The sequence below is a fragment of the Camelus dromedarius genome, chromosome 7 (assembly GCF_036321535.1).
Source record: "Camelus dromedarius isolate mCamDro1 chromosome 7, mCamDro1.pat, whole genome shotgun sequence".
Classification (NCBI taxonomy): Eukaryota; Metazoa; Chordata; class Mammalia; order Artiodactyla; family Camelidae; genus Camelus; species Camelus dromedarius.
The window spans coordinates 74828253-74853232 of NC_087442.1; the positions used below are offsets into that span (position 1 = coordinate 74828253).

At 37.4% G+C, this 24980-nt stretch overlaps 1 protein-coding gene across 4 annotated transcripts; it reads right to left on the reverse strand.

The window, feature by feature from the left end:
- Positions 1-108: 108 nt before the first annotated feature.
- On the reverse strand, positions 109-24759 carry DNAJC2 (DnaJ heat shock protein family (Hsp40) member C2). 4 transcript variants are annotated; one of them, XM_010984805.3, is made up of 17 exons: positions 24477-24759; positions 22439-22629; positions 19773-19848; positions 14136-14234; positions 13099-13240; positions 11582-11662; positions 10504-10569; positions 9911-10002; positions 9712-9833; positions 9140-9289; positions 6046-6134; positions 5901-5970; positions 4287-4471; positions 3450-3550; positions 3218-3325; positions 506-660; positions 109-248 (listed from the first exon to the last, which is right to left on the reverse strand). In XM_010984805.3, exons 1-17 carry the CDS (start codon positions 24538-24540, stop codon positions 174-176), a joined length of 1866 nt encoding a protein of 621 aa, XP_010983107.1. In that variant the 5' UTR covers positions 24541-24759; the 3' UTR covers positions 109-173. The 4 variants fall into 4 exon arrangements, with proteins under 4 accessions (XP_010983107.1, XP_010983108.1, XP_010983109.1 ...); XM_010984806.3 differs by having other exon boundaries at positions 22439-22540; positions 24477-24718; XM_010984807.3 differs by lacking the exon at positions 24477-24759 and adding an exon at positions 23137-23289.
- Positions 24760-24980: the final 221 nt, after the last annotated feature.

A 24980-nucleotide genomic window follows, 5' to 3' on the forward strand; every position in this document is an offset into this window, starting at 1 on the left:
TCAAACTTTGAAAGGATAAGACCACCATGTTGAATGGTAGATCTTTGTGCTCTAAAAAATTATATTGGAACAACACACTTTTTCAAATTATCACTATAATTTTAAGAATGAACATTTGTACAGTATTTTCAGTTTTATTATAAAAATGCACACACAACAAAGACTGTCGTGAGTCATTTCTTGGCTCTACCTGCATTCAGCACTTGCTCTTGAGCAGCTTTCTTGGCTTTTACCATCTCCACAAGCTCCTATGAAGGGAGAAAGATGCTATTTAAACTAAGAAGTTGTCAGAATTTGTAGACATTTCTAATGTTTGGTAGAAATATACAAAACATTCAAATTGGATACATCTGTACTGAAAAGCATGATTTTTACTAACTGCTCAAGCTAGAAAATTTCTAAGGTTGGTCATTTCTTTCTAATACTGGTCCACGACTACTGTGGTATTGAGATAAGCACAAAAACGTAACTTAAAGATAATGGAATGTATGAACTAAACTATCACCTTATATCGTTTCATGCAGTCCTTCTTTGTCCTGCCAGGCACTGCTTCTGCTATTTTTTCCCATCTTTCAGGTGTATTTACTGGGTATGTTTTCAAAGCTTGTTCCAAAAGCTTCTGTTCTTCTGTTGTCCAAGGGGTGAAATCTGTGCATGGACCTGTTTAAGAAAAAATTTTACTTGAAAAATTTTATCATAGTTGATAGAAAACTGTCTTGGAACACCTTCCCAGATGAGTCTTTTGGTGCACAGGTATCTTGGTAAGTGCCCATTTGAATCTGTGATACGTAATTTTGAACAGACTTTGAGATTAGACAAACATACATACCTCTAAGTATTAATGAGGGAAAAAACTTTAGATAGCTCACATCCCAGAAAAATATCTCAGACTTTTAAGCACAAAAGGAAATACATGCCTTATATTACTGGTCTCTCACAACCTAAGGTTATACTCACCAGATTTTAAAAAATCAGTTTTAAATTATACAGTTGGACTGTTGGATTCAAAAACACAATCACGAGTCATTTAAAATTTCTGATAAATCTAGTTCCATATAGGATAGGGAAAAGAGCTACTTCCCAGTTACAAAACTTTTAGCTGGATGAGACCCTGCAAAGCATTCTTGTTTTACACTGGAAGAAATAAGTCTAACAAAAAAGCCAAGTGTCTAAGGTTTTAAAATACTCTATAGGGAAGATGAGATCAGATTCCATGTTCCAATGTGGCATTGTCATCACATCCAGTAAAACCTTGCAGAACCTAAGCTATGCACCTCTACTAAACCAAACCTTTTATGTTTGACAGAACACCATATACACATATCAGAAACAAACATTATCAGAAACATATTCCTTCCTAAGGATGTAAGTAGTACACGTTAAAAGAAATTAAAAAGCTGATTTGGTTACTCTCAGTGAGTGGACTACTGACAGCTTAGTTATTTCAGACCACGCAGTAACGGCTCAGTGGCACCTTTCCTGCCAGTAGTCAGACCACCACCTGAAGTATCCTGTGAGAGGGCAGAGTGAAGCCTGGAAATCTAAGTTACTTCCCAATTAAAAACACACTAACACATACAGTAAACAAGTTAAAAAATAACACACCTCAAAACAAGGCAGAGAACTTGTATTTGAAGACAGATTAGAAGCTTTTTCTGAAGTCAGCTTTTAAATTCCAGGAAGCCCTTAGTGCAATTTCCTTTTATTGGTCTGAAGCCCCATTTAACACCATACAATTCATTCATTTTCTCTCTCTTGGAAAAAAGATGGAACTGACATGTAATTATATCTGTTCTCCAATTATTTCACAATATCAAAAGGAATGAAACGTGAAGTAAGTTTCTATGAGAAATCGCTATTCCAAAAAATGGTGCCAGCTTGCTGTTTCCTGGTACAATTGAAGGGAGAAGGGCCTGTTCATTAAATTCATGAAAGGTAAAGGTGTCAGGCCTGGCACCATACCACTGCCAATCATTCCTGCCCCAACAGGGTCACCGTCTCCCAGAGAGACAGCTGGCTGCGGCACAGCCGTCGGTGCCTGCCTCCAGTGTGGAAACAAGTCCCACAAGAAAGGGCTGAGGGTACATACTGCAGTAATACCTGAACGTGGCTGAGTCTTGTGGAGAGCATAAGGGAGCAGGAGAACTACCCTTGAGAAGTGCTCTCCAGGTGTTCTGAAACTTCTACTTTGTTACTTTTCTTTCTTAAAAGAGCCAAAAATAATGCCCAGCCTAGACAAAAGTCACCCATCCCTGATTTTGCAATCTGCAAATGCAGAATAACTTTTTTCTCTTTATAGAGCATTCTAAGTCTCTTCTAATATTTTCAAATTGGAAATTTGGGATAATACACCAGACTAAGAATACAGGAAAAGTGGGACTTAAGAAGACAGGAACAGGTTATCATGAAGAGTCAAGACCAGTAGTTAATCCCAAACATACATTTGGCCCTGTCATCTGGAAAGCACATCCAAGACTAGCTGAGTTTAAGGGAGAAAGAATTGGAGGTTCACAAACGCATAAAGTGAAAGAGAACTTTTTGAAACTTTTGTCAGCAACTCAAGGAAAAAAAAGGTCACATCCCAAACATATATATATATATATATATATATATATGAACAAAAATTCCACACATATCCATAATGCTCACTGATATTTTAATTTTTGAAATAATTTCAAAAGAATATAAAGAATCTGTATATTCTACCCAGATTCCCCAAATGTGAACATTTTCTCATACTTGCTTATTCTTCTCTATGTATATATACAGACACAATTTGTTCTAAACCATGTAAACATGATGCTCCTTTGCTTTTAAATCAGTATGTTTTTCCTTAAAAACAAGGGCATATTCTTATATACAGTGTATTTTTCAAAGTCAGGAAATTAACTTTGGTTAAAAAAAAACCTATTATCTAGTTTATAGGCTTTATTCAAATTTCAACTGTCCCAATATCCTTTAATACTGATTAGGAAAATCTGGTGACCAAAACAAATAGTCCTTGCCCCCATCTTATGAAATCTGAAACAGAAGAACTGCAATTCTCAGTGGAGGTGAAGTAAATCTGACTGTCCTGAAAATGCCTGCTTTACACTTACAGTCTCCTAAACACTATTTCCCAATCGTTCTGAATGTAGACCCTAGATCTTATATATCCTCACATAGTATAGATACATGGCCAGCATTTTCTAGTCATAGAAAAACAAACTTTCATTACCTTCAAATCGTTCTGAAGGTGTTGCATTGTCTGCTTGAGGCACCACTCCATGTTCTTTTTTAAATTTATCAAAAGCCTTTTTGTTTATGTCATCTTTTTGATGAGGGTCTGAGAAATCAAAACATTTTAATATAATACAGATCATCTCATTTAGTCTCATTAAACTGCAAAGATTATTTTTAAAATACATAATCAAGGTAGCTAAGAAACTGACTTGACAAAACTAACTCACCAAGTTTTTGAAGACTCTTTGCTTTGCCAATAACATCTTTGGCGGTTCTCTTAACTCCAGAAGAAGAATGTATGTTCATGTAATTAGCAATAACTTCCCATCTAGAGCAAATGACACAATAATGGGGGGTGGGGTGGAATAAACCAACAGAAAGGTTAGCTATAACATCTATAAAATTAGTTCTAAGTTGGTGGTCTAATTACTACTATTGCCTGGACTATGGTTTTTGTTTTTCGTATGTTTAAATCAACTGTTTATAACCTTATTTTTAAGTCTGTACAAAACCTTACATATTTCTGTGTAAAAATCAACAAATAAAATCACACATTTGTGTATACTGCTATTTGGACACAAACTTAAGGAGGTAAGTCATTCTGAAAACAGAGCCTTAGTTTCCTCATCTGTACAATGAGGAAAACTGGATCTCTAAGGCTTCTGAGTTCTCAGACTGTGCAGTAAGCTCCAGTTTGAGGTAGAAAACAATGAAGGAGGACTAAGACTGAAAGAGAAACTACAGAACACAAAATCTAGTCCCTAGTATAAACCATGAGGGAATAAGCCAGCATGACAGTCAAGGTTTAGATCTCATGGTCCTTAATTTCCGAGACACTGATGACATCCTGCTGTGTGCATGGGTACACAACGTATGTTGGTGTACGCTGATAAGACTAGCAGTGCAAAATGCACTCCATTTTTCACACTTTCCAATGTGGCACAGAATTTAGAGTCAAACCTATCTCTGCAAGTTTCTGCTGTAACCAGTGCTACCTGGATGCTTGTCTGCGTTATCCCGAGGCTCCAGTATGTGTTGAAGAAATGTTTCACTAAAACCAGTACCTTGAATTTGTTCCAGCAGGGAAGAGGTTCACAGCTTTAATGAGTAATTGCAGATCATCTTCTGACCAATGTTTACTGCCATTTCCACCTCCACCAGTTGATTTCTCTGCATTCTTAGATGCTTGTCGCATACGAGCCTCAGCTTCCTCTTTCTCTTTTCTAATTTGCTCATTTATTTCTTCTATCTACACAAATACCACAGGTAAGTCAAGGACGTAAAGCATTTTGCTACCCTACACTCCCTTTATGGATAGGGCTCTGGTTCTCCACCATCTACCTCATCTGGACAAGGACCTACACTCCTCCCAGGCCAACCCCAAAACCAGAAATCAGCTTTTTCACTTGGGCTTTTCCTTACTCTTCTGCTTGAGGAACCAAGAACCATCCTTGGCCTGACCTACCCTGTGTTCCTATCATGTGATTTGTATCTGCCTTGGACACTACTTGTCAAGTCAGTGGGTTATTCACCCACAAAAGGCCGTTTAAAAGCTCATACCTACTCTTTCGCAGTTTAGGTGACTTATTCTCTACAAAAAGGTTAAAAGCACAGCAAAGTGGCCTGTTTTATCTTTAAGTTCTATCCTTTACAGTCACTTTCAGTGGGGGAAAAAAACCTTTACTTGACGCTGTTGCTTCGGTCAGATGCTATCCTGGAGTCACCTGACTCATTTCCCCACTTCAATCCCTGAGAACCAGTCACCAAGTCCCAAAGATTTCAATGATTCCCATCATCACTCATGGTCCAAGTCTTTCCAGTGAGATTCTTATACTAGTCATTTTTACCTATCCAATGCACCCTGCCTGCAAATTCCAGATAACAGTACAATGTTAACCCTGTGCTACTCAAAGGTCTGCCATAATGGAAACTAGTCATCATGGTATTAAAAACCTGCTAATTGGGCTCTACTCTTCCTAACCAACTTCATCTCCCGCTTCTCCCCGTAACTTTCTACTCCTACCTGTATTTTATGGTTCATGCTGTTTCTGATCTTCATTTTAACACTGTCCTTCCTTCAAAACTGGCTCAAACCCTTCACTGAGCCTTCCCCTGCCGCTCCCACCTGGTGTTGGCACTTCCTGTCTAACCTACAGCATTGACTGGGGGCCCTCCATCTTTGGTCCTTAGGCACTTTCTCTTTAGATAACTATTCCTGAACTCTTCTGTGGCAGCAATAGCATTAGGTATTTCTCCAGATCACCTGGGCACAGTGATTTATATAGTAGGTACTAACACTTGTTGCACTGAATTGAATTTCTGGGCCTGTTTCCTCATCTGTTAAATAAAAGGTGTAGACTAGACAGAATAAAAATCTCTTCTGGTTCTAAATGTTATCTTACAAAAATTGCTCAAGGAAAAGCCAACAGTTATTTTTTTCCAACGATCACTTTGAAAAAACTATGATTAAGGTGCTAGACACCACAAATCAAACTATATATGGTAACAACAATATACAAATAAATCCAATTTAAATGAACACAAGTAGAAATGAGACGTTCTTTGCCCTTGGAGTGCCTTGCTTGTTAGATGGGGAAGTACCGAGGAGAAAGCCTAGCTCCCGCAGCTGGAAGTGCTAAGTGCTAAATGCCGTCAGAAGTGACGTGTTCTTCAATTACCTGTTTTTCCAGAGCAGCCTTTCCTACTTCTTTTGTAGATGATGTGAGTGTTTCATTCAAGCACTGCAAGCTTAAAGGAAGAAAAAGGAATGAGACTTTATCCTAAGCCCAAGAGGAGACTTCATCAGCAGCTATATAGTCATACCTTGCTAGTTCAAGCCGATCACAAAGTTTTTCCACTTCTTCCATCATTTTAACACGTTCTGCCTCATTATCAGAAAAGTGATTCCAGGTCTAGAAGTATAAACACAAACACTTTCATCTTATATCTGCTGGCACTCAAGAATACACCCATAAACACAATTATAAATTGAGGTGAACGTACTGGTCTTCTGACCACCACCAACCATATTCCCAGGGCACCGCCCAGGGTTCTCCCTGGCCAGCCAGCAGTAACAAGACATTACCAAATGGGTGGAAGAGCGAAACAGAAACAAGGTGATGGTGCAGAAGACCTTTGGATTTTATAAAAGGATGATTCCTTATAGAACCCTACAGAATCAAGAAATTCTGTATAAAGACAAGTTAAAATCCCTTTGTTAGGCTGCCTGTTCTATCTAGTATGTGTCAAACTATAAAATTTACTGGAGATTTTAAATGTGAAATTAAAGAAAAAGATAGTGTGCTAAGGAATAGGAAGTATTAGTTAAAAACTGTCAACTAAAGATTAGGCTTAGAATGGAACATCGTGATGTACCTGGATGGACAAGAACTGGAAAGTATTTCTCATGCTTTCTTAAGCTGCTGCTGACACTTAGATCTCCCAGTCTTCACTTTTCTTTGTTTCCATAATCCATGCAATCTGGCGCTAAGGTTCCAATGCTTCTTTCACTGTTGACACTTTCCCAGGCTTCCAAAAGCATTACTGATTTTCTTCCTACCTGTCCAGGTCACTCCCATCAGTACCTTAAGTACTGGTGTGGCGAGGGTCCCATCTCCATCCTCCTTACTCTCTTCCTGGGGGATCTCATCTACTTACATGGTTCCTAGCGCCAACGAGATGTGGGTGACTGTGATGATCCCACTCCTTAACTCCAGACTTACACACCAAAATCACCTACTTCATTCGAGTGTCTCAATGTGCTCAATATGACCTAAAGTGAAATCAATTTTCCCAAGTCTTTTCCTCTTTGTTTTCTATTTCATTGAATAATACCATGCAAGTAATCCATGCAGGAAGCCAGGAGATGTATTAACCCTTACTCCTCTTCTACCTCCAACATACAATCAATACCCAAAAGGCAGCAGCCTATCCTACCTCCGTAATACAGGTTCATTCTACCTACTTTCTTCAATTCCCACCATATCTACTAGCTCAAGACCTATGCTCTCATCTGGATTATGGCAAAAGACCCTTCTTTGTCTCTAGTGTTCTCTCAGCATCCTGAACAAAACTGACTCAGGATCAGATTTAAACTAGCAAGACATACAGTGTCCTTCAAGAACTGGCCCTCCTTACCTCTTCAGCTGCCTCTGGCTCATTAAACCTCACTTTTCCAGATCTCTGCACTCTCTCAGCGATCCTTGATCTTTCTCATCTTTAATCCTGGACACATACTGCTTCACCTGCCTAAATCCTACTAGAGCCACAAAGCCTTCCTTGAACACATTTTTGGTACCTTCCCGTCCTAGTTCTCATCTTAAAGTCTTTCCATTGCCTGTTTACTTGTCATTCTCCATCATTAACCAGTGTATTCCTTGAAGGCAAGCACTGTCATCATTATACCCAGATCGATTATAACTGCTTGGCTCACAGCAAGTGCTCATCTAAATATTTGATGAATGAATAAATGAACTTATGCTGGAAAGGAACAATAAAGTTATCAAAGGCCAGCACTTTTACTCTCATTTACACACCATCTCTAAAAATTATTCAGGTTTTTGACTCCCTAACTGACCTTTCTGAGTTTTTGATTCAGTTTTCATTATGCCAAATGTAACAAGTACTACATGTGAACGATCTCATTTAACCTTCACAACTCTAGTACTAGGTATTATTTCCACTACTGTATAGGTGAGAAAATTGGGTTGCAGTAACCTCCTGAGGACCATAGCCAGGACACGGGAAGTGGAGAATGACTTCAAATCTGGGCAGCTAGCCCTGAGCCCATACTCTCAAACCACTATGATATACTGCATTCTTTTCAAAATAATTTTCTAGGTGAAACGTGAGGGAAATATTTCATCTTTTTCCTATTTAGATTTTCCTCTTACCAAAAGCCTGAAGAGATATTCTGTGCTTGTATTTTTATGAAAACTTTTTCAAAGCCTGCTGATGGGGCAGGTTAATTTCAATTCTATTTACTGAAAATTTAGGATGGCATATATTAGAATATACATACGAGTATCTAGAGCCTCTGGACAGCCACATGACAGAGAAGCTTTCTATAAACAGTAAGTATTTACATACTTGCTGAATTTGACTACAATGGTATAGCACACAATACTTTGTGGCAATCTCTACTGCAGCTTGGAATTCCATTAATTTATTCATTCAATGCTATTTGATATGGAGCAGTACTAGTCTCTAACTTTACCAGTTTAAAATGTAAAACCATCTCTTGGACAAAGCTACATTTGAAAACTCTTGGGGTTTTTTAAACAATATTTTTTAGTGAAAACTGTATTTGAATGCAAACAACCAGTACTCAACCAAATGATACACCTTTATTTAGTTAAAAATGAAAGTTTTTAGATCCTTAAAAACCCAAGTTTAACTTCTAAAAGAACTTTTTCTAAGATAAAAATTAATTTTACATCATTAAGGAAGCAATAAGCCCAAATCAAACTGTGGCACATTCTCAGTACAAATGATCTGATTTCTCCAACAAAGAGAGGTGGCGGGGGAAGTGGGGGAGATGGTGATGGAAGGGGGCCTGCAAAAGACACAGTTAGGAGATACACAATCAAAGCCTTTGTGTTGATCTTATTCAGACCCTAATTTGAATAAACTAACTATAAGAAGATGCTGCTGACATAATCAAGGAGACTAAATATGGAATAAGTCTTAGAATAATAAGCAACTCTTCTTTAGGTTTGAAAATGGCAAGATGGTTTAAAAAAAAGTTGCACAATGAATAAGCACGTGTAAAATTTTTAAAAAGTGCATTAAAAAACATTTATGTTGAGATAAAATGTGTACCATAATTTAACTATATTTCCATACTATAGAAATATTTTGCACCCTAATCAGCAACTTGATTTACTTGTATGTAGTGCCTGTTCACAGTCTGACGTACCTTGCATGAGTTTCGAAGTTTTTGCCTTTCCTTCTTAATGGCTTTTTTCTGGATGTCTTTTTCCTTCTTTGCCAATAAGGCTTGTTGTCTAACTTCCTCTTCTTCCTTCTCTTTTGCTAACCGAGCAGCTTCTAATTCAGCTTGCCTTTGCTTTAATAACAGGGGATAAAATCATTTTAGTAAGAAAATTAGAATTCCTAAAAGCTCTATAATCTTATTCAAAAAATACAATCTTTTAATAACACATTAAAATAAAGATAAACATCAACTTATCAAAGACTGAAGGCTGAACTGGAAAAAGCAGATGGTAAAGTTCTAAAAAATTTTATTAGAGAAGTAAAATAGACATATTAGAAATAAGAACAGTATTAAAGAAATTTACATGACATCGTGTTTTTGCTCAATAAGAATTTGCTGGTAAGGAAGATCCTTCCATCAATTGTACCAAAAGTCATGATTCATTCATAGCAGCACCTAATTCTCTACTGCCAGATTACAGTATTTAAAACACATTTGAAGATTGAAGATTTTTATGAACATTTGAAGTCCAACTTCATCAAATGTCATCTTACTTTTTCTTTAGCTTCTTGCTCCTTTCGTTTTGCCTCAGCTTTTGCTTTCTTTTCTGCTTCTTTCTTGGCTTTTTCTTCTTCTTTAAACTTTTTTATCCTTGGATCACAGCTATATGCATTATCTATCAGAAAAAAAAGGTAATCTCTTGAATTTATGACATTTAATTAATAAATGTTAAAAACCATCAATTATACTTACCAACTAATGTCCTTATTCTGTTCATTTCTTCTTTTTTCCTTTGTGCCCTAGTTGCTCTGTTTTGCTTTTCAATCCACCTCCTTTCGTCACGACTACAAAATAGAAAATATTGGAAACAAACTATTATTTATAGATGGTATGGAAGGAAAATACAATACTTTATAAATTTATATGCAAATTATGTCTGAAAGGTTAAAGTGCTGTGTCATTATTAACGTTAGTTAAAGGGTAATAGTATCTAGTATTAATTTTGGTTAATTTTTGGTAACATTCATGTCAAAAGAATTTCCCTACACACACAGGGAAAATGAAAAATAAAACTTGTTAGGCAACTAGAAGATAAAATATTTGCTGAACTGAGGTCTTTTTGACAATTATATTCCGTAGCAATTTCTTAGGTATATTGTAACCAACTACTGATACATTGCCACCTAGCTTAACTTGTGAGATGGGATCTCAAAATGTCAAAAAATTCATTTAAAACAGATACACAAAGAGAAAACGCAAAAGAATATATGTAGTATTTTTTACATCATCACAAATACCAAAGAACCAAATAAATATCTTCCTTTATTAACTATTCATATACATACCATTCTGCTTTTTCTTTTTCTTCTTCATCTAAATAAGAAAATTCTCTCCAAGAATCAAAATTATACCTAATATAAACAGAAACAGAATCAAGCCAAAACAAATGAAAAAACATCTTCCTTTTATTTATTTTTTAACAGAGGTACTGCAGATTGAACCCAGGACCTCGTGCATGGTAACCACGCACTCTACCACTAAGCTATATCCACCCCTTAAAAATCTTCCTTTTAAAATTAAGTTAAATGCATATAATTTTAAGAAATACTAATGACAAGTGGATGAGTTTAATACATCCCTCCCCTCTCTTTTGTTATTGAACTAACACTACATTCTTTTTTTTTCTTTTTAAAAATTATGTTGTATTTGGTATGAAAGTCTAAAATACTCATCTCATCCCTAAATCAAAATCCCACTTTCCTGTTATCTCTTCATAATATTAGGCTTCTCTCTTGACTGGGACTTGTTACAAGTTTCCCCTGCCTTCACCTCCATTAGTCTGTCAAGTCTTAAGGTAACCTAGTAGTGGTTACGTTATCTGGTTTGTACTCTCTGAAGGTAAAAGCAACTACAACTGACAGAGCTGAATTCTGTCACTTTTATTTTATAGTGATTTTGTTTTCATATTTACCAAATACTCAATAGGAAAATATAGCACATATAGTATAAAAATGGTCACTGAATATTGTGTTTCTTAAAAATTAATGATGTAGTTATAGAGATAATACTATCTTCCTCCTCATGTACTCAAGTACTTTAAAAGATAGCTCAATGAAAACTTATTTTTTATTGACTTCAAGTGACTCAATTTTTATCTTTTACTACTATAATGTGCTTGATATCTAGAAATCAAATTAATAGAAAACAGACTGAAAAAGCAATTATAAAAGCCTAAATATTATATGGGAGATAATACAGCTTTACGTGAAAACCTTTTTGATTTCTGAACAGAGTGCTTTTGTTCAGTGAAGGTTCTGAGATTTCTCCCATTCCTCAATTAATTTATAACAGTCAAACAAGTACTTACTGAATACTTATCCTCTTGAAAAATGAAAACATCCTAGAAACAATGTATTCACTTACCAGAAAGAATAAAATGCATCTACATCTTCAAATGATGAATTCATATCACCAAGCTTGGGAACATTCTTTTTATTTGACCACCTGATATATAAAAAAAAAGAAAGAAAAAAAAACTCAAAAACATTTCGTATAAAAGTTCAACAAGCTAATTTACTAAAAACAACAATAGTTTTTACTGATACCCTGCAATCTCCCTCCCCCACATCCTCTATGACAAAGAGATGGAGCTGAGAGATCAGCAGTGGTGCTGAGCAATGTAGAAGCAGTAAGAGAAGAGGGCAAGGGGAGATGGGGGTGCAGGAAAAAAACAATGCAACAGTGTTCTAATCACTAGGTTGTTATGGATTCTGTAAATTACAGGGTTGTAGCAGCTGCCAGGCTGGCCAGGAAAAATAGGTTCTAGCCTCCCTTTTCAAGCTCACTTACTCCTGATCCTAAACAGGCAGGACAGAAGTGACCTGTAGGCCTAGCCTTTTAAAAAAATATTAATACTCACAGAGGGAATAGATTTCCACCCCTTCATCGCCACCATCTTTCCCCTAACAGTCAGACTTGTAGGTTCAGCACTTCGCCCACCATCTGGGAAAGGATCCCAAGACTGCCACTGACCCATTTTTTTTTTTTAATTTATGAAACCATTCCACAAAAAAATATAATACATCATTTTTTTTTTTTACCACCTTCAGCACTATTACAAAACAGATGTGAGAAAGGGTGGAGGAAATATTAAGCTGCATCAAACCACTAATCAAAGCACTTCTCAAACTTAGCTGCCCATTGGAATCATCTGGGAGCATTAAAAACCCCATGGGCATTCCAAACTAATTACATTAAAATCACAATTTACTACCAAAAATAAAAATCACAATTTAATCACAATCTCCCCAGATAGAACCCAGGCGTCAGGAACCGTTCAAGCTCTCCAGGTGATTATTTGCAGCCAGAACGCACTCTAAGGAAAGGTTCCAATGCAGATGAAACCAAAAAGTGTAGATTACTGGTACATGCTATTTAATAACTGATTTTAATGAAATAAATTACACATGCTTTCTTTTTTACATATGCACTCTACCACTAAGCTGTACCCTCCCCCTAAACTTAAATATAAATCATCCTTTGTCAGAGAACTTTATGAAAACCAGATGCTCGAAAACAGAACAAAAGCTTTCCTCTGTGACAATGGCCCAAATGGAGCAGTGTACCCATCAACAGCAAAGGAGAAGAACGGGACATCACTGTCACCTAAGTATCAGCATCCCACTACCTAAAATCAACTGCTCTTCTTTCCATCAAAGGAAACTGAAAAGAAAAACATCCCATGAGTTGAAAAGGAATTTCACTAAAGAAAGGTAGAACTTCCGTGTAGAGAGCAAAATAAATGAGTGCAGTAAGTTCACCAGAGGAGCTCAGTATTGGAGAGGAGAAGGAAGAAAACAAAACTATTTTCAAAGGAAAAAAAACAGAAATCTGGAGGTAAAGAAGCAAGATTATGATCACAGGGGGATGCCTTAACTCACCTGGAATTCCTTTCAAACACTGGGGAAAACACTTCGAAGAAATTGTCCTTTGCTTCACTTTTAGAAGGAACTGAGTTATCAAAAGTAGGATCTACACTGTTAAATGCTCGTCTTTTCACTGGATCAGATAACATTTCATAAGCTGAGGAAAAAAAAAATCATTAGATCACATCACCACAACTCTACTTTCTTCCTTAAAAAAGGTTATTTTTCATATTAAAAATTTTGTGTGCTTGTGGGGAGGGGAGGGCTTAGGTAATGACAGCTCTAGCACTACTGGATACAATCGAACTTAAGAACTCCTATTTAAATACCTTTTCTGGAATGCGAATAACCAAACAATAAACACTCAACCCGTAAGAAAGCACTCTTAGGAAAAAGAAATAGCTAGAAAAGTAACTGTTAGATCCCAAGGCCGTCAAAGATCAAAGGATCTTCAGCATCCTGAGCACTGTGTGAGAATGGGCCAATAAAGACTAAGTTGTAAAATCATATTTAAGGAAACATTTAGAAATGGTGGCTACCTCTACAAGTTTGCTTAATGAGGATATGGCAAAGTAAACAGCCACATGCCGCTGTGGGTCCCTTACTATGGCATAATCAACTTCTTGATGTAAACAAGCAAAACATCTGCAGGACAGTTTAGTCCCACAAAGTGTCTGAAATGGAAGAAGATCTTAGTATTCGCATCATTAAACATAACACTTCTATGAGAATTAACTCTAGGATGAGCTTCTCTTAACAATCACCGGGGGATCTTGTTAAAATGCAGATTTTGATTCAGAGGGTCTGGGGCAGGGCCTGAGCTGCTGCATTTCTGACAAGCTGCCAGGCACTGCTGATGCTGCCAGTAGGGAGAACCTCACTTTGTGCAGTGAGGCTCTGGGGAAGGTTACCAGAAACAACCAGATGTTAACTAAAGATGTTGTAAAATGTTATGGTATACACGAACTATAGCATACACAGGAAACCCAATCCCAGCAATTAATAAATAATCTTCACTATTAGAAAGTTCTGACTCTAAAGCATTTTCTTACCTTTAGTTATGCATGTGAAGTAGTCATTATCTCCTTCTTTTATTGGTTCACCAGCTGCTTTCCGTTTGTCTGGGTGATGTTTTAAAACCATTGCTTTATCTGCAAAATGAAACAGATTTAGATAATTTATCCCCTTAGGTGTCAAAACTAAAAATAAAGGTAAGATAAATAGAACCATTTCTAAAGGTGAAATATTAATTTAAAAATATTTTCTCCAGTGGTGGCTATAGCTCAGTGGTACAGTGCATGCCTACCATGCATGAGGCCCTGGGTTCATTCCCCACTACTTCCATTAAATAAATAAGTAAATAAACAAACAAACAAATAAATAAACCTAATTACCCTCCCCCACCAGAAAAAAAAATTCAAAAAGTATTTTCTCCTATGGTAAAATATATGCTTATTAAATGTAGAAATTACCCAGAAACTGAAATAATTATTTTAAGAATTGGCTGAAGTGTCAGTACCCAAAGACAATTACTATTAACACTTTGGTGTATTTCCACACAGGTTTTTTTCCCCTTAAGCATATGTTTTTTAAAATGCAGGTATACTCATACTATATATACCAATTTAAAATACGATTTTTTTCAATTTAACATTATAGCACTTCCATTTTCCATGCTGTTGCAAACTCTTCAAAAAATTTAATGACGATTTAGTGCAGTATTTCATGTACATTTATCATAATTTATTTAACTACTCCTCCACTGCTGGATATTTAGACTGTTTCCAATTTTTCACTATTGTAAGTAATGTTAATGTGAAACTTTCTGTAGAGAAAGAAATTTTTCCAAATTTAGGGCTCTTTCTTCTTAGTATATATTTACAGAAGTGAAATTATTGAGTAAAAATGTAGGAACAACTCGTTTTCTAATAAAAGTTTTACCACTGCATATCCCCATGTGAACATTCTTTCCACTACAACCTCACCAGCACTGGATCTAATTATTTAAAACATGATTCACTGGTGTGCAACAATTTTTTTTTTTTGCTGTTTGTTTCTATTTTTCATCCTTTATTTATGGAGGAAAGAGAAGCTTAGTTTTTCTTCTTAGTTGATGTGAATCATTTTACAATGAATAATGGCTAGCTGTTAACATCCACTGAGTATTTACTATGTGCCAGCACTATTTATCTGTGAATCTTCTCAACAACTCTATGTGGAAAGTACTATTATCTTCTCCATTTTACAGATGAGGAAAATGAGGCACAGAGAGGTGAAGGTACCGTAGCTACTGCAACTGTCCAAAGTCCTGGGCAAGTGAGGCTCCAGTCCAGGCAGCCTGACTCCCGAGCCTGCGCTTGCCTGCTGCCTCTCCTAAGTCCGGCATGTTTGATGCTAGTGCTTTTCCCAACTGCTGTGATTAAACTTGTGCTTTTTAAAAAAGTCAGTCTTTTAATTTATACTTACTGATTATTTCCCTTATAATTTATTCCAGTATTTATAAATGTAGAAGGCCCTTCATTTTCCAAAAGTTCGATGTATGTTTCTATTTTAATATTTTCTATGATTAGAACTGAAAAGCTTAGTTACGTTTTCAAAGTCTTAGTATCATTTAATAATCCTTCCCTTCTCCACTAATTTGTGGTGTCTGCTTTATCACAGTACATTATACCAGGGTCTGTCTCTGGTTACCTATTCTTGCCCCAGGATTATCATTAAAATGATTATAACTTTCTAATGTATTTGATGGTAACTTCCAAAAACTGTGTACTATTTTTGTGTATTTTTCTTGCATCTGGCTACTTGACTTAACTCTCTTTTGGTTTTTAAGGAGATCTTACATTACCTACAAACAATGTACTTCTTTCCTTCTACGTTATCTCTCATTTAGTATCTTAATTTCATTGACCCAAACTCCCAAACAGCATAAAAGTAATGGGCAGGTAAATTTCGCTCATGGGTTTTAATAGTAGTATCACTAATGTCACACAGATAAAATACTTATTCAAGTAGGAAATGAATTAACTGCATCCTTTTCTTTATTTTTTTAAAGCAAATTTTTTTTACTTTTTCTTTTTTTCCTTTTTTCTTTTCTTTTTTTTTGGGGGGTTGGGAGAAGGAGGTAATTGGTTTGTTTACTTATTTTTAGAGGAGGTACTGGGGATTGAACCCAGGACCTTGTACATGCTAGGCATGCACTCTACCGCTTGAGCTATATCCTCCCCCAACTGCATTTCTTTTCAAAGATCTATTTATCAAAAAGGAATGTATATTAAATTGTATACATATGTATGTTCACTACCTACTTAGGATATCACATTGGTATAATATTACACAAACTATAGATTTAGCTATGTTGATGTATTTCCTAAGAGAAATCTTGTTCATGGACAATATTCTTTTAACACACTGTTAAATTCAACTTGCTATTATTTTAACTGTTTTTTTTTTTTTTTTGATACTACATTCATGAGTGGTATTGGTAGTTTTTTTTAAGCTCTTTTTGCCAGGTTTTAAAATTTTAATTAAATTAAGTTTCAGAGTAGTTTTAGGTTCACAGCAAAACTGAGCGGATGGTTGAGGGGTGGGGGGTAATTCAGTGGTAAAGCACACACTTGGTGTGCACGAGGTCCTGGATTCAATCCCCAGAGCCTCTGCTAAAGAGAAAAAAAAAAAATAAATAAAATTAAAAAGATTTTCTTAAAAAAAAAATTGAGAGGATGGGTAAGAGATTTCCTATATACCGTCTGCCCCTCATACATGCACAGCCTCCCCTCCTTGCCCCTCATTAGCAATACCCCCCACAACAGTCCATTTATTACAACTGATGGACACACAGTGACACATCTTAATCACCCAAAGGCCACAGTCTTCATTATGGTTCACTCTTAGTAGGATACATTCTATCGGTTTGGATAAATATATAATGACCTGTATCCATTCTTATAATAGCATGTGCTCTACCATACCCTTCCCCCAGCACAAGAACTTTCAATTCCTTTAACATTTGAAAAAATTCATCTAGGCCTAAAGTACTTTTACAAGGTAATTCTTGGTAACTCCTTAAATGTTTTCAATTTCCAAAAAGGCAATTTTATCAAAATTTTCAAATTCATTGCATTTAATAGTGGTCTCAATTAAAAATATCCTTCTGGTATCATTTTCATCCTCTATATTTCAGTATGTTTTTCTTCTTATGAATCCATTTTTAGATACTGTTTTATCTCTTCTATTTTTTCTTCCATCTTCCTCAGTGCTCTTCTTTTAAACATTTGAATTGAATGCCTATTTTATTTTTCCCCCTTTTGAAAAAAGTAACATAATAATTCAAGGCAATGAACTTACCCTTTTTCTAGTCAACTCCCACCCCCTACCACCTGGGGCAACTTCATTCTGATTTCCTTCACCATAGATTATGTTTGCATGTTCTTGATGTTCATGTAAGTGGAATCATACAGTGTGTCTTTGTATCTGACTTATTTTGCTCAACATAATGGTTTGAGATTCACCATCATTCCTGCATGTATCAGTAATTTGTTTTTTAACTGCTGAGTACTATTACATTGTATGAATATACAGCAGGTTGCTTATCCATCATCCTGTGGGTGAATGCCTGGGCGGTTTCCAGTTTTTGGATATTGTGAATAAGGCTGCTATGAATATTTTTGTACCAATCTTTTTATGAACATATTTAGTGATTTCTACATATATTGCAAGGGTTCAGAAACTGTGACAAGTACATTTTTGGGTTTTTTTGAGCTCTAAGATTTTCCTTACAATCAAGTGTGTTATCAGTTTCTCCAGTAACACTCAAGAAGAGGCTTTCACCTCCTAGCTGGTTTAAACAGAAAAGGAATTTATTGACGGTTATCAGGCAGCTCGCAGGATCTCCATGAGAGTCAGACTATCAAGCTTGGAAGCTAAGTAGCCAGGAACAATAAGGACATCATGCCGGACAGTTCAGAGGTGTGACGACTCCACCACTGTTGGGCACTGCAGGAACGGAGCACAGGCTATCCCAAATATTTCATAGTAACTATAAATGGAGTATAGCCTTTAAAAATTGTGAATCATCATATTAAAGAACCCTTGTAACTCATATAATAGTGTACATCAACTATACTTCAATTAAAAATAAATAAATAAAATGTAAAAAAAAAAAACAAACCTGTTTTATGTGTTTGTAACAGAATGCAAGAACTAGAGGGGTCTCAAGTGTTATGAGACTTAAATTATTACTAGGTTTCTTTGTGCTAATAATTATAAATTTGCAAATAATAACTTTGCATTTTTACCTTTGGACTAGATTTCAGAAAGCAGTAAGTAGCAACTGTCTATTTTACAATGACAGGAAAGAGAATAACAGTCTTCCAGATAAATACTGAGAATATTCAACAAGGTGGCAGAGAGTCAATCATAATTCCACTTAATGGTAATAATCTGTATTCTGGGATTGCAAAACTTTTGACAACAGAATATTCGAGAATTTCTATTATTCCAATAAAACAAAATGGACTTAACAGAAGCAAATGAATGTTTCTTTTACAATTTATTATATATTTTTTTATATTTAGAGAAATAATCCCTTCACCTTAAACACCATTTCCATAACCCTAAATCATTTCTAATTCTTCCACAAATTTACATGTGTCAAGACATATTTGGTATTTGTTTGCTATCCTTTCATACAGTAAGACTTTGCAAATATTTTCTCAGGGCAAATGAATTTTCCTGGCAATTATACTGCAACAACTATTCATAGGCATTAATATATGCTCAGTCTAGAGCCATGCCAGCTTTTTAAGGAATCCAATAATAGGTCTTAAATAATCTCATAAATTCCCTCACTTTTTTAAAAAATATTTCCTGTGGTTTTCCTACATACAAGCATTAATGAGAAAATTGTGAGTTTAATCTACTCTACTCCAGATCAACTAGTATTTTCCAGCACAAGGTAGGTCTCATTCAGTCATCTTCCTCCAGTACAATTTTTCTCTTCTTGACTGACCCTGGTTCCCTACTTCTTTTTCCAGATGGCCATAATCTTACCTCCTCTGAACTTAATATCCAGCCTTTAGAGTAGAGGGCAGAACACTGTCCTAATATCAAACATGAAAGACTAATCACCTTCACCTCTTTCATGAAACTTGACTAATCAGGTGAACCGAGAATTATGTCCACAGGCTTGCAAAGGACAGGACAGTTCAGAGCATGAAGGGGATGGTGTTTCATTAGGCCTATGTATGCTGGGTTGCCAACAATTCCTGCCCCCATCCCAGATTTTTAACCTTGTCAATGAAAAGAACAATGAAGCATCAGATAACTCTCTTGGGCACAAAAGACAGGGAAGTATCAAAATGGTGAGACCTAAGATCACAAAAGAACATTGAAAAACCTAAGTAACAAGACAGCTTCCACTAAGTACAGCTGGCCACACTTCTAAAGGGAGATGAAAAATTATATTTTAAAAGCTTGCCACTGGAAGAATGTTCTTTACCCTGTCACAAACACACACCCCCACCACCGATTTCTTGTCCCTAGTGACAAACTCCATTCAGGAGACTGTGGTTACACTTATCCCATGTATCACAAGCTAAATCTAGAATGATGGTTAGACCATGATCCTGCATATCTTTTCAAGATAACATTTCCTACACTAGATATTTGATTATTTCAAAACAAGTACTTACGAGCTGCTTTAATCTGTCTTTGCGTAGCTTTGTATCTTACATGGCTGAGTCCAAGCACTGCATAATGATCTTGGTTCTGACAAAGACACAAAAGGGAGTCAAATTTGAAATGAAGCAATATACCCTTATCCCTTATGCCGGCACCCTAAAACAGCTGTTTCCCAAAGTGAGACTCTCATAATAGGAGTCTAATGAGATGTTTTGTATAAAATGGGTTCTGAGGTCCTGGAAGTTTGGGAAATGTGGACCACTCTATATAGCCTTCTTGATAATTTCTATGCACAGAAGCCAAAAAAAGCACTGAGAAGTCCTGCAGTTTAAAAAAAAAAAAGAAAAAAAAAAAAAAGCAGACAGAGATCTATAAAATCCGGCATTTTTCAGACTTACTTGATCAAAGAATTCATTTTCTTCCTAATACCTATCAATATCTTATGGCCATCCTTAAATCAAAGTACAGCCAGGAAGATTTCAGAACCAAGGGGAGCATAACAGTAGCCCTAGTAGGTTGGGCCAGTGGCAACGACAGGACAATGTGGAGCACAGAAGGAAGGTTAGATGGAAATTTTGAGAAACTGAGGGATGAGGCCTCTCTAGATAGAAAGTAATGCTTTCATTTCTGCTTTGGTTAATATCCTTGCAAATTTAAAAGTTGAGGTAGCACTTCAGTGAAGGCTCCTTACAGAATTCAAATGGTTTATCTAGTATTGGAGGATGAGTGGGCAGAAGGGGAGCTGAGGGCATGAAACATGGGAGAAAAGAGTCAAACAGGGCTGACTGGTTTTCCTTTCAATTCAGGAAGGCAAGCTCCACGTGCAGGGGCTCCTTCACGATGCCTGGCAACCACAGTTTGTTCCAGCTGGTTTGCTTTTCTACTCCCTAAGATTATTATTACCTGTCTCTGTCCTCAAGTGTTTCCTTGGATCTCACAGACCCTTCTCCACCCTCTCATCAAAGGCTTTGCCTTCTGCCTAATGAAAAAATTTAAATTATCCTACTCAGATTCCAGCATCTTTTCCCTTTCCTTCACTATCGAGAAAGCCTGCCCTACCAAGACAGACTACTCCAGCCCTCCTCTTGGTTCTGAGTGTTATCTTCTCTGTCTCCTCAAATATTAGTACCTTTCAGTTGTCTCCTAAATTTCAACTGAATTATTGTCATCAGTATAAAAAGATGCTGGTATCTTTCATCTTTAAGACCCTTCCATGACCCCTCTTCCATTTCTTTTTTTTTTTTTTTAACTTTTAGGCTGTACATTTATTTCATTCGACAAACCTCCCTCTTTTTTGTTTTTTTTTTTTAATTTATTTTTTCATTTCTTTCTTGAAAAAGTCACCCACACAACATTTTTACCCTCTCTCACATTCATCTTTCAAACTACTCCTATCTGGTTCTGCTCTGCCCACTCCCACCCCACGGGCTATAAAGCTGCTCTCTTCAGTATCTATTTCCGGCTGCCACATCCAAGCTCACCCAGCTGCCTTCACTCGACTTCAACACCCAGTGGCAGTACAGCTGACTCTTTTCTTGAAACATTATCTTCCTTTAGTGTCTATGAATCCACTGTTTTCCTCCCACCTTCCAGTAGCTTTTTTCAGCCATTTTGACTGGCTTCTCGATGACCTGCAAAGCTTGGTGCTGGGGTATCTTTCTGTCTCTCTCTATATTTTGGTCCCAGGTAACGTGATCCAATGCCAGAGCTGGAAGATGGCAAGGGCCCTGTAAATGCTCCCGACTCCCCAGCTCACTGTAGACCTCTGAGCTCCAGATGCACAGCCCTCTCTACCCTCCTGGCCTGTCACTTTCTACATTGGTCACCCCTTTCCAAATATCAGACCGGTGTTTCAGTTCACTAAAGAGGCTATAGTCTCTGCCGGGCACATTTTTCCTCACTCTTCATGTGGTTGCCATCTCTCATCCTTCAGTCTCAACTCAAATGTCATCACTTTGCTTAAAAGGGACAACATTCTCTCCCCACCTCCGCTCCTTTTTTTGGTCCCCTCTAAAGTACTGACAAATTGTCAGTGCTTCAAACTCTTTAATGGCTTTCCCCTGACTCCTCCTCCTCATCCCTCCCTCATTCACTCTGCTCCAGCCCCTTGCCTTCTTTTTGGATCCTGGCACATTATCTCAACTTCTTTCTGCCTCTGCAGCAACGCTGCCTGGAACACCATTTCCTCTGATGAATCTTTTCTAAAATTAGCTTAGAAACTTTCGATGACTTTTTACTGCTCTGAAAATAAAATGAGTTCCTCCCTTGGTCTGGCATAAAAAAGAACACCACAGAGTTTCATCTTGAGTCTGTTTCAGTCTAATTTCTCACACCATCCCTTAGATGGGCTACTCCACTCCTCACTAAGTCCCAAGGAGGCAGTGCATATTCCTTTATTCCTTCATATCTTTGCACATCTAATTCTGTCCAGAACACTTTTTCTCCCTTCTCTGCTTCACAAATTGCCATGCAACCTTTTAAGACCAGCTCAGATGTTGCCTTTTCTGTGACCCCTTTCTGGTTGCCTCTGGATATAGTATCCTATGGTCAACAAACAGGTGCTCAATTATGATTATTTTTGTTGATGCACCTTAAAACATAGTTTAATAACTGAAAACTCATGGGAAAATGGCCTATGTCTAACAAAGCATCTCACTGAACAAGATTTGGAAAATACCTTCCAGTCTTTGGGATCAAGTGTTTTCAGCATGGGAAACTCTTCTAGCTGCAATTCTTCATCTTCCGATTCCTCTGATAACTCTTTCTTATCCTCCAGTTCCTGAAAAGAGGCAGAAGCATTTCTGTTTCTCCTCTTAACAAAAGCTTCAAACCATCTTCCCACAGGTTCAACTTGACAGAGTGTTGAGGCTGTGATTGAAAGCGTTAAGAGAGGCTTCAATGTATTGCATGGAATAAATCTGTTCCAAGGCAGTAAATAAGACTGAAACAGTGACAGCAGCAGAATACAATTTTAAAACCATCAACTGAGAAAACAATTGCAGTAGTCCTGTTAACATGAGGGTTATCAATAAATAATCATTTCCTAGTATTTAGAGTATTCAATCAACCTCTTCCAGTTATCTGACAAAACAAGACATTCAGCAATGTCAACAGTAAATCAATGCTTTTCTGGAGCTATGAGAGGAAGAAGAGGAACAGGGAGAAATGTTGCAAACTGCTTTCCTTTTAGACTAACAATTGTAAGTAAGCAATTAATAATTATAAACTGTCATAAAGAGCTAGCCTCATCCAAAAAACCTTCTAAAAACATCTTAATTTTTAAAACCTGACTTTAAATAGCTTTCAAAATTTTAAGAATTCACTCGCAGTGTTTTTTTCTGGAAGACAATTTTCAAGTAGCTAACAGGGATTTACCATTGAAGCTGTGATATAGTGGAACAGCTCTGCATCTGAAATCAGCTCTGGAATTCAGTGTAGATCTAACAATCAGCAATGTGAAATGAGTCAGAGGTGTCTTCAGCTGTAAAACGGGAACAATTCCTATTCTATCTGGTTCCTTGGAAGATTGAATGACAAAGCATGAAAGCACTCTGAAAGTCACAAATTGTTAAACAAAAGTAGGGCTTTATCATTATTCCTGGAAGTGGGGATAAGTCACTACACATTTGTATATTAGCAGTTCAGAAAAGATAACTGGCGTCAGGAAAACAGTGAACGTCTTAATTTTAATTTCATATTTCAAATGAAAGCAAAAAGCTTTACTCTCTCTGGTAATAACTGGAAGACGTCTTCCCTTGCACTTAATGGCCACAACTTTTCTAAAAATAACTGACTTTTCATGCTTTGAATTGTTTGGAAAATTAAGATTTCCTCTACCATACACAGGAGAGGATTCAAACACTATGTTCAAGAAGTACTACGGGTGTAGCGTGGGTGTGGCTTTTAAGAACATTTCCTTTCAAGCCTTTTCCTCTACTTGTGAGATTACAGAAACTTCTGTAAGCACGAACACATGTGTCCTAAAATAAGTTGAAAATCACATTTAACAAGCGTCTGTACACTTGGCTATGGTAATTAATGAAATCATTGAAACTGGAGACTCTTTAAATTTATAATACCACGACTGTCTTGGGCAATAAATCTAAGAACCTACAGTAGCAGGACAAGTTTCACTTTAAAAAAAAATTGAAGATGGTTGACTTACATAGGACAAGTTTCACTTGAACACTGCCTTGAAAAGTCCGTCCACATAGGTCTTACTACCAGCATAGACAATGGTCTTCCCATACTGAACATGAGGGGCACTGTCTGGCTTGGGACATTTAAAAATGTCAGAGCAAACGTAGAGAGGGAGCGAGGTGTTTAACAGAACACCAGCAGTAAAGCTTTGTACGCTCCCCGGCACGTGGGAAGCTGGCCGTGGGCACTCTCTTGCAGGAGGCAAGGAGATGCTTATAGGAACCTTCTTAGGGTACTGGAGGGTTCGGTCCAGAACTGCTCCGCCAAATTCATGAGTCAGCAGCCACGAGACTAGGAAGAAACCACCGGGGCAGAAGAAAGACGCCCCCACCTTTTTCCTTCCAGTCTGGGGAAGGATTTCTGTGTAGCAGGGAGCAAGAAAGCACTCGTGACGGCCCCACACTCTATGAGCTAGCTGCCAGGAGCAAGGGTTGAAAGGTTTCGGGTCGCCGAGGTGGAGGACCGAGGCAGGGGCGGCTGAGGCTAGACGGAGCCGGGGTTGAGTGGGCACGTACCAGAGGTCAGAGCGTGGGTGATGGCGGTGCTCTGGCCGTCCGCAGCGCTTGGCAGGAGCAGCATGATGGCGCCGGGGCCAGCCCCGGGGGCGCAGCGGTTCGCGTCCCAAGCGGAGGACGCTTAGAGCCGCTTCCAGCTCTACCTTCCCGTCCGAGCCTCGCGCCTTGGCTCTACGAAGCCCAGGAACCGGCGCATGGAGACGACCAATAACTACTTCCGGGATGAATCTTTCGTGGTGCGTAGGCCAATTCCACCCCCACCCACCCCCGCCAACGTGTGCGGCAGCCTAGGTCCTCTACTGACTCAGATCCGGCTGGGAACTGAGACCCACGAATGAAGGGTTCCTAAACTTATCAGTTCCCTCGTAAAAAGGATTCTTTTCCTCTTCCAGGTGTAGTACGTAGAACATGATTTTCTAAAGCAGTTCCCACTACATTATTTTTAAGTTACTACTACTTTATTAGTCTGAATCTAACCCCTGATTTTTGCAGTAGCTGTACTTG